Raw genomic sequence first — 13,109 nt, 5'->3', positions numbered from 1 at the left:
GGCCTAAAACAGGTGTTTATCTGATGAACAATGAACAAAAGGATGGCTGATGCCTGATAAAGGAATGCACGCTGTCCCACACTGAAGAGTATGTTTTAAAGCCCATTGAGAATATTTATCAATGTCAAACATGAGCAACTGAAAACAAATCAACAGACCAAAAATTAAAAAAGTGATTTCCTTAACAAAAAAAAACAAAAAACCCTACAAAGCCACTTATTTTATTCTTTTTATTCTAATCTTACGTAGAGATATTGTTCCTGAGAAAGGACTATTTCATGCTTGATGTCTAAAATATAGCAGTTCTAATGTAAAAGTTGTAACATTTGTTTTGAACTTCTACAAAAACCTGATCTATTTTTGTTCATTTTTATAACACATTTTCAACGGTTTATCATTAACCCCTTACTGGCAAAAGGCTCAAATGTTTGTACATGAATTGGAACACACTCAGTACATGTAGTAATGGGACATCTAGACTGCCAACATCATAGTGTTAAACAAATTATCTCAAGTACAAGTCTACATGACAGCATATCTAGCACAGAGTGGGCAAACTATAAGAGCAAACAACATTTCTACTGTGAGAAAACTGGGGGATTTATTCTCTGAGGAACATTCAATGGCAGAGTGAGCCCATTTGTTACAAATCTGTTTTTCTGACAGGGAATATGTTGATGTCACAGATTGCCTATCACTCTGGGAACAACAAACTGAAGTTTCAATATTAAAATGAGAGAAAAGGCAGAATTTTTTTAATTCATTCCTCTCCCTGGCTATGATGAACACTAAAATAACTTTGCAAGTTCTGACTTTTATGCAAAACTATGGCATTTTCAGTGAAGAGACACAAATGTAGTTTTGACATACACAAGGCACTTTACAAACCATTAAAGCTCAAGAAGACAGAATAGTTTAGAGTGCGTACATACCTACAGTGAACCACAATTGGTCCAACATGTGAAGGATTCAATGTTTTGACTTTTTTCAGAAACTTCAGCATCCCAATGGGTGTGAAAGGCACGCCAAAATCAGGCCAGCTGGTAAAATGGAGCTGTGTTACAAGCCTTGGAACTTTACAGCCATCATGAAGCTGCTAGAAACACACAAACAGACTGTTAGAGTGAAATTTTATGTCCTATGTTAAGATTTGCAAACATTACCATAGGCTGACTAACTCATATCCTTTCCATTTAAATTTGAGTAGCACCAGGGTACTGTTCATGAGAAACGTGATTCACAATTTCTATTAACCATGGGCCAAATCCTGAAGTCCTTCTTCACTCTTACTCCATCCTTACTCTGACAAAAAACTCTCACTGGCATTAGTCTGAGTAAGAACTTCAGGATTTATACCATTGAGAGATGCAAGATGCCAAATTATCTATGAACTGCTTCATAACAACATAAATAAGGATGGTCCATCATCAGACTCAGGATACTACACCACATGAAGCTGAGACTGCTCTAATAAAATATAAACTTACAGGATTCATTGTATCTTTTCTCTTTTTATTTTTAATTTACATTTTCAGTGTTAACAATTAAAGATACAGCCTTACCAGCCTCAGAGACCCATGTACTCTGTTTCAACACAGAACAGGAGCAGCATAGACAATGGCAATGAAAGCTCCACCAATGTTTTCCAGCCATGATCTGGAGGAACCTCCTCTTGGGCTAAGACAGTAAATTCAGTCTCCATGCTCTAACAGTCCTTGACCTCTTTCTCAGACCCCCAAGAAGGCTGCTAATTAGCACCAATTAATACAGGAAGACTTTTCCACTTTGAACTGGACAAAGACCACCATTTTGTTTCATAAAGGCCACTCAGTCTCCATCAACTGGTGACCAAATGTTATCACCACTAATATGTTCCATAGTAAAATTGGAGATATGAATCTACACATGGAAGACACCAAATACCACAAGCCATCTAGACTCCCAGCTATTTCCAATCCAGATGGAATTTATAACTTTTTTTTTGCTATATTTTTCATATAGCTTCCTGCCAAGAGTTCTTTTTAAATAAGAGTCTTAGCAGCCTCTCTCATATGGCCCTTCTTACACTTAGACGTGCCGGAATGGTCTTCAGATTAGATTACTTCAGTGTATTTTATACAGGGACTGCTCAGAAGCTACAACTAGCAGTGAATGCAGCTGCACATCTGATTAGCCATGTAAGCTGCCAGAAACTTATTACATTATCAGTTTTCTGAAAGCTTCACTGACTCCCTATGCTCTTCTAAGTGACTCTGCTCTATTCAGCTGTCTGTAGTTTTGGTCCTGGCTACTACTAGTAATAGTAATAAATACATCTATGGTAGAACCCAAAGGCCCTAATTGAGATTAGGTCCCCAAAGTGCTGCGTTCTGTACAAACATGCAAGAGAGACAATCCCTGTTCAGAAGGGTTTAGACCACCTGAGAAATTGCCCCCTCCCCATGTGGCAACACACCGACTGCCATTAGCTGGGGAACTTCTGCTCACAGTCCTTAGAGTTGAATATCCGGCAGCCGCCGGTAGGGTACCCAAATACCCTACTTGCCCTCAAGAACCTTAACTGTTAGCCTTCAAGGCACAGTTAAGACCAAACCACCTCTTTACTCAGGTTTTTAGGGTGATTATGGGCTCGGTAAATGATGTAATGGTGGATGAGAGTCTCCCACAGCTAATATTGTTCAGCAAGTTATGTATATTATTGTGACAGAGCGTGTGTGTCTCCTCCCTGTTTGACCCAGGAAGGTGATTAAACCCCTTCAATGGGCAGAAAGGAGGAAGCTAGTTCTGAAAAATTGCTTGAGCAGTCAGATCTAGAGAGAAGAGCTGGCAGTTGTTCCCCGGTAAACATCCAGGACGTGGAACTGACAACTGCGGACAAGGTGGAAGGAAGTTGCCCTTTGTTTTGTTTTACTTGGATTTGTGGACAGGACTTATTTTCCTCTGCCTGAGACTAAAATTTTTTTCTCCTTTTTTGAGACCTAATTTCAAGGGATTGTGACCTTTCTGCAGGGACAGCTGGTGGTCTGTTGCAGTTGCTTTTAATACTGTTTGATGGCCAGAGATGATGTGAAGGTACTTTATAAATACATAAATAGTCCACTCAGTTCACTTTTGTTTTGCTGGGAAGCAAAAAGTCCCAATGAAAATGAGAACTGGAATGTAACAGGTAGAAGAGAAGAATAAAACAATACTTAACATGGTAATTTTAAAAGATGCAACCTTGCTGCAATTCTAAGGCCTAGTCTAAATATTAATGTTTCATTGATTAAATTAATCTGGGTTTTTCACCATTTTAACTAAATCAGTTTTTTAAAACTGATCTTAAGTTAGACAGGTGAAAATTCTTGCATATAGACAAGGTCTTAATGCCTCTGAAAGCATGCTAAGCAAACCACTAGTGCATTTAATTTATATAGTGAAGGTTATTCTTGGCAAAAGAAAAGATTACACAATTAGAATCTTTAAAAAAAAAAAAGAAAAACTTAGTAAAACACCAATGTAGGACCAGAAGGAGGTGTGGGCAATTCAGGCCAGATTTTCTGGCCTCCTCAGGCAGAGCAAAAGGAGGGAAGACTGACCATAACTCTGCAATTGAGGGTGCCTCGCAGCATAAATGGAAGTCAATTTATGTGTTTCCCTTCACTGCACTCCCTGGTGCACGGGGCATGTCAAGAGAGGGAAGGAGGAGTGGCCAGAACACAATGTACTTCAGCTATCCCCAGATGATGTACAGTCCCCAACCAATGCTGGGCCCAAGCTATGGCAGAGAATCAGGGAGCTGTAACCCTCCCTCTCCTCTTTCCCTGTGTTTGGCCCTTCATGTGTGCTGTGATAAGACCTCTTCCATCTCTAGACAATTTTAATATCTTTCACATTTTTAATGATTGGAAAACTTTCGCTCACTTCAAAAATATTTTTGCACAAAGGAGGGGAAACACTCTCCCAAGTTCCTCCAAAATAACACATAATCAATCAGTGGAAAATACCTTCCAAGGGTTGTTACCTACTCAGAGGATCCAGTTTGACTGATCCCTCTTTAAACTTAAGTCCCATATAGCCCAAACGCAGGCAAAGAACAAAGAGGATTACAGCTCCCACATTCTTCTACACAGCCATCAATATTTGCATAATTAATTCTTTTTTACTCCAACAACTCAAGTGGAAACTGATTTCATGAACTTACTGCTCCCTTAGTCTACATATATGTTTCAACTCAATTTTAGTTAAAAACTAAATTTCCAGTTAAATTCATTTTAAACAAAAGGCTGAATTTCTGTTATACTTTGCTTTAAAAAACAAAATAAAAACCAATCTTAAGGAGTAGAAAGAGTGCTATTACTTACTGACTGTACACAAAACTTGCGAATGGTGTAGTCCACGAGAACGATAGTATCTTCCACAGAAACTCTGATATTTCCATAAGTCCAGCATCCTTGATCTGGCCAGTATTGATAACATTTATCCTACACAAACATGCAGTAGGTACATTTAGTACTTTTAAATATTGTGTGCCCACTTCCATTACTGATGGCATATAGCTATAAAATTATTTTAAAGTAATAAAATTAAACCTCTATGAATATTTAGAGTAGGGCTGTTGATTAATCGCAGTTAACTCGCATGATTATCTTTATTATAATTAATCACGATTAATAGCAGTTTTAATCGCACTGTTAAACAACAGAATGCCAATTGGAATTTATTAAATATTTTGGATGTTTTTCTACATTTGATACAAAATGATAAAAGAAGTAGTATTTTTCAATTCACCTCATACAAGTACTGTAGTGCAATCTCTTTTTCGTAAAAGTGCAACTTACAAATGTAGATTTTTTTGTTACATAACTGCACTCAAAAACAAAACAATGTCAAACTTTAGAGCTTACAAGTCCACTCAGTCCTACTTCTTGTTCAGCCAATCGCTTAGACAAACAAGTTTGTTTACATGTGCAGAAGACAATGCTGCCTGAAAGTGAGAACAGACATTCACATAGCACTGTTGTAGCTGACATTGCAAGATATACGTGCCAGATGCGCTAAAGATTCATATGTCCCTTCATGCTTCAACCACCATTCCAGGAGACATGCAGACTTGTAGGCTCTAAAGTTTGACACTGTTTTATTTTTGAATGCAATTTTTTGTGTGTGCATAATTTTACATTTGTAAATTCAACTTTCATGATAAAGAGATTGCACTACAGTACTTGTATAAAGTGAGCTGAAAAATACTTTTTATTTTTACAGTGCATTTATAATAAAAAATAAATATAAATATGTACACTTTGTATTCTGTGTTGAAACTGAAATCAATATATATGAAAATGTGGAAAACATCCAAAAATATTTAAATAAATGATATTCTATTACTGTTTAACAGCACGATTAATCGCACGATTAATCATGATTTAAAAAAATTAATCGCTTGACAGCCCTAATTTAGAGGATGTTTTGTTTTTTAATCTAAACCAGGACATGATTTTAAGGTTTTGTGCTAATGCTCTCAATGTTAGTTATGTTAGTTATCTGCATTATTACACAATTACACAACAAGAAATATATGGTTTGGATGGAGTCTTCACATGCTCCTTTGGAAGCCAGATAATAAGGAAGGAGGCTTTCGGTTTGGTTTGCTGGTTTCAATGACTGTTCCATCCTTTTTATTTGTTTATTTTTCTGATCACATGCATTTATCTGACAGCTTTCACCCCCAACTCCAGATTTAGGGCTGGTTAATAGGTGAGAAAAGTCAGGTAACCTTGGGTGAGAGTCATCAGTTGCATGGGGATTCTAGCAGTAGGATAAAAGATAGCAATATGTCTCCTTCTGTGGAATAAGCATTTTACCAACCATTATGGCCTGATGGGTATTTGCCTGAAAGGAGTCTCCAATCTGTTCAAATGAGATTTGGTGACATTTGTGGGCACTAGCATCAGTATGTCAGGCCTTGGTATGAGTATGCTGTTTGACCATGCAGTAAGGCTGGTAATATTGAGGCCATGGCTACACTGGCACTTTACAGCGCTGCAACTTTCGCGCTCAGGGGTTTGAAAAAACACCCCCGAGTGCTGCAAGATACAGCGCTGTAAAGCCTCAGTGTAATCAGTGCTGCAGCGCTTGGAGCGCGGCTCCCAGTGCTGCAAGCTACACCCGTGGCAGCGCTTTGAAATTTCAAGTGTAGCCATACCCTAAGATTGCAGAAAAGGAAGAGGGCCTTGTATATGCAAACAGGGAGTACCTCCTTCATAGCTGTTAGGCACAATCAGACAAATAGCTTTTTCTTATTCTGATAAAAATATATAACTGTAAAGAGCTGCTGTGTAAATTAATTAACACCACTAACGCACATTAACTATCTCAATGCTTATGATGTGTACTCTCACCTTCAGGAATAATTATCCTTTGATCTTAAGGAGGAATTGTTGGGAGTTATTTTGGAGTTTATCGACACTACTCTTTACCTGGCAGGAGAGGTCACTCTTCAGCAGAACACGGTACATTGTTCTCAGTAACTTGGCATATTGCTTTCAACGCACCCTCAGTTCACATTGCTTGAGGAAGCCAAGCTCCAAACTTGCACTTTTGAGTGTTTGGAATGTTTAACTAACTAGCCCATGAGGATTAATAGGCATTTAAAAGAAAATTGCCCAAGAGCAAAATTTGTGATGGTGCATTGGTAGGTTTTTTTTGTTTTTTGTCAGACTTATTTTTTTAAATTACTTTTAGTGAGTCAGCAGAGAAGTTAATTATGTAATAATCTTGAGCTCTTAAGTGTTACCCTACATAATTTCATTAAATTTTACTGTTCAACTCATACAGAAGGAAGGATACATATGAAATAGGAGGGAATGAACAATCCAGAATGAGGGGATGGATGTGAGAACAGCAAACCACAAACAGAGTTGTAATGCAGCCTTTCACAATAAAATAGGTTGTTTTCAGATTAGCCATATCCAACTGCAGTGATCACACTATGAATGCAATCATTCTTTTAACTGAAAACTTTTAAAAAAGAGTAATACCGATTCAACATTCATTCCTATTCTCAATCCAACCTATATAGCCAGTCTCACATACATTGCAGCAGAAGCAAAAAAAGGGCTCATTTTAATTTGCCTTTGACTTAAAGTCTGACAGCGAGGCAGTGTAGCACATGATAAAAGATTCGTTATGAGGAAATTAGTCACCAGGGAATATTTACAAGCTTGAAATTTTGTAAGTTACAACTACATTTTTAGCAGAGACTTAAAACCTCAGAAAGGACTGGAAAAGGAAGTGGTGACAGCCATTAACAGTCAGATGCTAAGTAGCACATTGCAGCCAGAGGCTACTTAATGTGGAGATTATTTCAGGCAGATCAAAATTGAAATAAAAGTGACTTACCTCTTTTCTTTCTTTCAAGTTTGTTAACATAACAATAATTGAAGATTTCTGCTCCCATATCATCCTCCAGAAATCATTAACTGTTTCTTGTTTAGGTCCTGCACATAGAATACAGTTCTATACTCAAGAGACATAAAAAAAACAAGCAATATCACAGTACACAAGAACATTTTTCGCTTCCATTCATGAGTTACCAGCTCATATCTCATGAAAATATACTGATTGTAAATGCCTCAGCTTTACAAATGCACTATATGTACATTGAAAATCTCACTTCTTTGAAGCACAGCTATATGAACTCTATCAATTTACAGAAAACATTTACTATGTTATACAATCATTGTAATCACTAAGTACTTCTTGAAACAATGAGGATTTTTGTATTTACTCAAGGATTGCTTGCAAGACCCAGCATGATCGCTCCAATTGACATGACTGGAAATTTAACCAGTTGTAATATATCATCATCAAATAGGCCTGCACCAGTAGAGGCAGAAACTGAGTTGGGTATATCTAGCTTCCGGATTGATTGGGTGCGGTGAGTGGACTCAGACTATTTCCAGCAGTAGGCTGGCATTTCAGACACAGTCCATGCTCCAGGCAGGTTGGTCCACAGCTCTTGGAGACATAAATGCTGCTGCTTTGGGAGCAGGCTTGTCCCACCTTTCTACGAGCAGCAGCCATCCCCCCTCCCTCTAGATACACTATGTGCAGTAGGTCAGGCAATGGGCTCAACTCTCACTTCAATGACCATGATTTAGCAGACCAACTTATTTATGCTTAGGAAGGAATTTTTGATCTTGTAACATATTAACCTTGATGTGGGCTATGAGTTTTTTTTAGTATGTGTGTGGGAAGAGAGTGGGGATGAGTGGGAGGGTTGCATTCTGGTGCATGTAAGTACAAAAATGGAGTCAGGAAAATACATTACCTTGAGCAGCTATAAATTTATTCTTTTCTTTGTAACCCTACAGAAATAAAATTTATGGCTAGTTAAAGAATGAAATGCCAAGATGTGCTGTAAGACAAATGTCTATTTGACATTTAGTTTACAATTAAAATTAGCAATCTGAATGAAAGTGAAAAACTATTAGCTTACATCTATGTATGAAGCGTTAATATAGTCTGAAGACTGAACTCCATCTATTTGGGTCAGAATTACTCTGGAATGATCATCTGAGAAGAAAGAAATTGTTATTAGAGTCTGTATGGTAGATAAAGTTATATTATTAACATCAATCAGAAATTTTCCTCAAAATACAAAGCCCTTTAACATGCCAGTGATAGATCTGCACTTCACTTTATGAACCATAGTATTTGCATTATTATTCTGCCATCATTAAATATCATAAAAGGCTGACTAATACAGTGTATATAACGGATATGTCATATGGGCCATATCATGCTGACCTTGCTGATGTAAAACTTATGGAAGATTTTGGTCCCTTACAGTCTTGTTTCACCAGAGCCTGCAAACAGTGACCTTGAAGACATGCTGCAAGTCTCACCTGTTTCAAAGGGAGTTTTAGGTGTAATAAATTTAGGAATAATTTGTTTAAGGTAGTTGTGAAGAGGTCTCTTTGAATTGTATTGTAATTGTACAGTGCACAGAGCTTTTGGATATCAGGTTAACAAGCCTTCACTATAAAAACCCTGCTCCACCTCCATACTTATACTGGGTTACTGAGAATGCAATACTTTTTGCATAGTGTGCAAAACATTTGTAATAGATAAGGTTTGTTAAATACTTCAAGGTTGGCCCATATACTCAAAGCTCTTTTCTTTTTTATTGCACAAATCTGAACTGAGTTTCAAGAGAACCATCTTACGTTTTGGGGTGATTCTAAGGATTCATATCAAACCCTCTGAAATTAAAGACAAATTTAATGGAAGGCAATTATTATCCAAAGAGACACCACTCCAAAAGAAGCTTACTTTGCAGATGTGCGTTTGGTATCATATAAATAACATTTTTCAGGTCAATTAATCAGCTTTACTCAGGTATACTCAGTGAATGCAGACATTACAGGCATGATTGGTGTAAGAGGCATCCAGACATTTGACTGATATTTAGAAAATAAATTGTAAAATCTTACAAGGAAGGATGTTGGGATATCTGTTTTTCTCTCTGTTTTCTTCTTTATTTGCCATTTCAAATGTTCCTTGCATGCATCGGGCTGGTAATGACTATAATGAAAATGTGTAAAGTCAAGGAAATGCAAGAACATCCTGTAATAAATGCTAGCTGCACAGGACTTAAGAAAAGATGTGACAACACACAACGGCCTACATCTAAGATAAATAATTTCTCGGCACACTGTAATTCTTGAAAAAAAAAGCTATTTTTCCTCATCTTTCTAAAATAACTCATAACCTTTTGATAACTCAGAACTTCAACATTACTTTTTAAATTCTAGCTTTGAAGAATACTGTGACTTTTGCTATTTAAGAGAGCAAATAAATTATTGAAACTCAGGCTGCCACTAGAAAACACCAAATGACATGATGACTCATTATGCTGTGACCCAGTCAGAAAGATGTGGGGCGACAGGGCTCTGACTTAGAAATTTGGTTGTATGGATCAAATTTGATCTTAATACATTAATACATTTGAATATTAGCAAAGAAGGTTAAAAAATGATAAGAAAACTGAATATCAAATATCCACTCCATTCAGTTCAGGGCCTGGGCAAGGGGGATCCAAAGGTGACTTTGTATCGCCTTTATGCCCTGAGCCTAGGGATGGCCTTGGGAGCTGCCGGCCCATTAGGATAACTGAAATGGTACCCAAAATTTAACCAGCCTGGTAGTAATCAGGTAAACCTGAGATTGTGAATAAACTCTTAGTCACATACTAAGTACCTGAAAATAAATGCTTTTGTCAGGACAATCAAAATGAGATTAATTAACAGGAAATTAACAGGAAAATATTATGATGTGAAGAAAAAAGGATAGGGAGAAGATGAAGGAGACAGCAATAACTCCCTGACCAGAGAGAATGAGATGGAACCTGCTGGACTGCCTCCAAAACTGTGGAAGGGCATGTGAAAACACTCCTACTCTGCATGAACACCTGTGAGGTTCGGGGGCGGAGGGGACAGAGAAAGGGATATTTCAATATGGAGTTTTCATTCCAAATTTTTGTTTATTTGAGAGATTTTGCTGCTAGTCTGGACAGAGCCCAATGAGACTAATTTAAAGGGCCAGCTGGGAGAAGCTGATTCAGGGTCACTGCCTGCTACAGTGTCCCTTTATGCTACCAGAACAGTATAAAATGGACTTAGTGTAAATGAGAATCAGGTTCAAGATCTTTGCCTATGTCACAATCCTGACAATTTTTATGCCCTCTCACCACAGTCGCAGTAGTTCTACATTTCAGAACGACAGTCGCTATTTGTGCTTTTTTCCATCCTTCTTTCAAGCTTTTTTTTTCTTTTTTTCAGGAACTTGATCAAACGGAATATAGCTATATTATGTGAATCACTGAAGAGAAAGATGACAAAGTATCTATTTCAAGAAACACTCAATGCAGCACTCCCTGCCTGATTCTGGCAATGCATTATGTGGAATTCCCCCTTAAAAACACCGATGAAGCAGAGTTCTCAGGACTGAACAACGAATGAATATAACGATGAATATAAATTGCTTTGGTGTTAATTTTCATCATGGAATAGTAGCATGTTTTTATGTTGGTTTCTGTACACTACTAACAAACTTATGAACATTTTATTAAAAAGGTCAAGAAAAACTTAATTAGAACATTTTAAACATAAGTAAATAATTTATTTTGTTTTTGCATATAAACTTATTCCCTTATTTCCCTCTATGAATAAAGTCCACAAATTTTGAAGTCCCTAATTAACTGTTATGAAAATCATTCAAAAAGAACTTAAAATGTACAACAAAAAAGGACTTGCATTAATAAACACCAGAAAATCTAACTTAATTACCAGTAAATATTTTCAATAAAGCACAAAATACTTACTTCCTCTTTAAACAGTGCTTTTCAACTTGAAAAGTGAGTCAAAATATTCTTGGACATCCTGTCCCCCAATGCTGCATTTTCACTAAAAGAGCACATAAAAACAGTGCAATGGGCTGGATTGCCTCTTCCGACCGTAACCCCTTCTTTCCTCCCCCAGCCACACGGAAAATAGCGAAAGGAGAGAAAACCTCTACAATGACTTCTTAAATAATTCTTCTCTTATGAGACAAGATTTGGTCCTTCAGAACAAGGATCCCCCAGGATCGAAGGATGACAAGACCATGCATGGGTATGCCTTCACTCAAATTATCTACACTCAACTAACTCCTCTCAAGTTAGCCTACCTCAGGTGGGAGCAGCCATACTGAGAAACCACATTCAAGTTGCTGTGTCCATACTGGTACTGAACTGGTTCTTGTGTGGTGCTAAGACTTCTGGAGAACATATCCCATGGTTCTTAGTGCTGCAGTAAGCTAAGCTGCTCTATGAATTTTTTCCCAATAAATTATGGGAAAACTTGTCTGTCCTTTTTGGGCAAACGGGGAACTTGGGAAGGCACTGGAGAACCCGTGGCGATTGAGTAGCACTAGACTGTATCCACATGAGAGAGTATTAGTTGTTGATGAGTTATGCTCATTCAAGCTTTAAGGTTAGCCTATATCCCCTCTTGAGTCAAATCAAGTTAAAAGCACCACCACACACGAGTTAAGGGTTTGTATGCGTGGAAAGAACTCAAATTAGAAGCAACACTCGAGTTATGACTTAAGTTAACATTGCATTTAAGACAACTACTATGACGAGACCAAGTGCTTTGTGTCTGCTCATTACTCCCGACAGCCCCTGTCTGCCTGGTAACATATCTCCATTGGAACCATACTTCCAGAGCTTCCTGTGACCATAGGTGCCTTACTATGTTGCCAAGAGGGGGGTGGGGAGTTGAACTGTGAAGGAGCATTCATCTTTTCTACCTATCTCCACAAGGGCACACAGTGCATCTGTCCCCATTCAACATGCACGCCCCATGGTGCATCTGTCCTGCCTAGTCCCCATACCCTTCTCCAATTCAGATCCTGAGGACTTAGAGGAATCCTGGAGAAGGCGGTTCTGCCGTGAAGACAGCTGAGTCCTCTCCCCCCATGCACTCACTCTCATATGAGATCCATCTGGAGGCCATGATCTCGCCCAACATGTTTACATTGTTTAAAAAGTCATTCTTTCTTCTCTGTGAGTTTGAATGGCACCTGAACCAAACCACAGTGAAATGTTTTACAGGAACTCCTTACTCACCATTGTAGTTATGTTCCTGAAAAATGCGACTTTAAGTGAAACAATGTTAAGCTAATCTAATTTCCCCATAAGAATTCATGTAAATGAGGGAGTTAGGTTCCGGGGAAATTTTTTTCACCAGAAAAAATACTATATTTTATAGTACATATACATATATACACACACACACATCTCTATCTCGATATAATGCTGTCCTCGGGAGCCAAAAAATCGTACCACATTATAGGTGAAACTGTGTTACATCAAATTTGCTTTGATCCGCCAGAGTGCACAGCCCCACCCCTTCCCGGGGCACTGCTTTACCGCGTTATATCCTAATTTGTGTTATATCGTGTGGTGTTATATCGGGGTAGAGGGGTGTGTACACACACACACACACACACATACATGGAGTATAAGTTTTAAACAAACAATTTAATACTAGTACACAGTGATGATGATTGTGAAGCTTGGTTGA

General features: G+C 37.9%; 1 protein-coding gene across 8 annotated transcripts in view; it reads right to left on the bottom strand.

Annotated features, from left to right (window-relative positions):
- Positions 1-13,109, bottom strand: part of PTPRE (protein tyrosine phosphatase receptor type E) — a 244,273-nt gene that overhangs the window by 44,706 nt on the left and 186,458 nt on the right. For 6 of the 8 annotated variants that reach the window (XM_030570079.1, XM_030570082.1, XM_030570081.1 and 3 more), the window contains 6 exons: positions 9,477-9,567; positions 8,480-8,556; positions 8,312-8,348; positions 7,381-7,478; positions 4,344-4,463; positions 933-1,096 (listed from right to left, as the gene is read on the bottom strand). In XM_030570079.1, the coding sequence (XP_030425939.1) occupies positions 933-1,096; positions 4,344-4,463; positions 7,381-7,478; positions 8,312-8,348; positions 8,480-8,556; positions 9,477-9,567 (587 nt within the window). Of the gene's footprint in view, positions 1-932; positions 1,097-4,343; positions 4,464-7,380; positions 7,479-8,311; positions 8,349-8,479; positions 8,557-9,476; positions 9,568-11,365; positions 11,429-13,109 lie in introns of those variants that run through there. The other 2 variants (XM_030570086.1, XM_030570083.1) reach the window with 2 other exon arrangements.

Source organism: Gopherus evgoodei, chromosome 7 (genome assembly GCF_007399415.2).
Source record: "Gopherus evgoodei ecotype Sinaloan lineage chromosome 7, rGopEvg1_v1.p, whole genome shotgun sequence".
NCBI lineage: Eukaryota > Metazoa > Chordata > Testudines > Testudinidae > Gopherus > Gopherus evgoodei.
The sequence above is the reverse complement of the archived record's forward strand: the minus strand, read 5'-3'. Positions and strand labels throughout refer to the sequence as shown.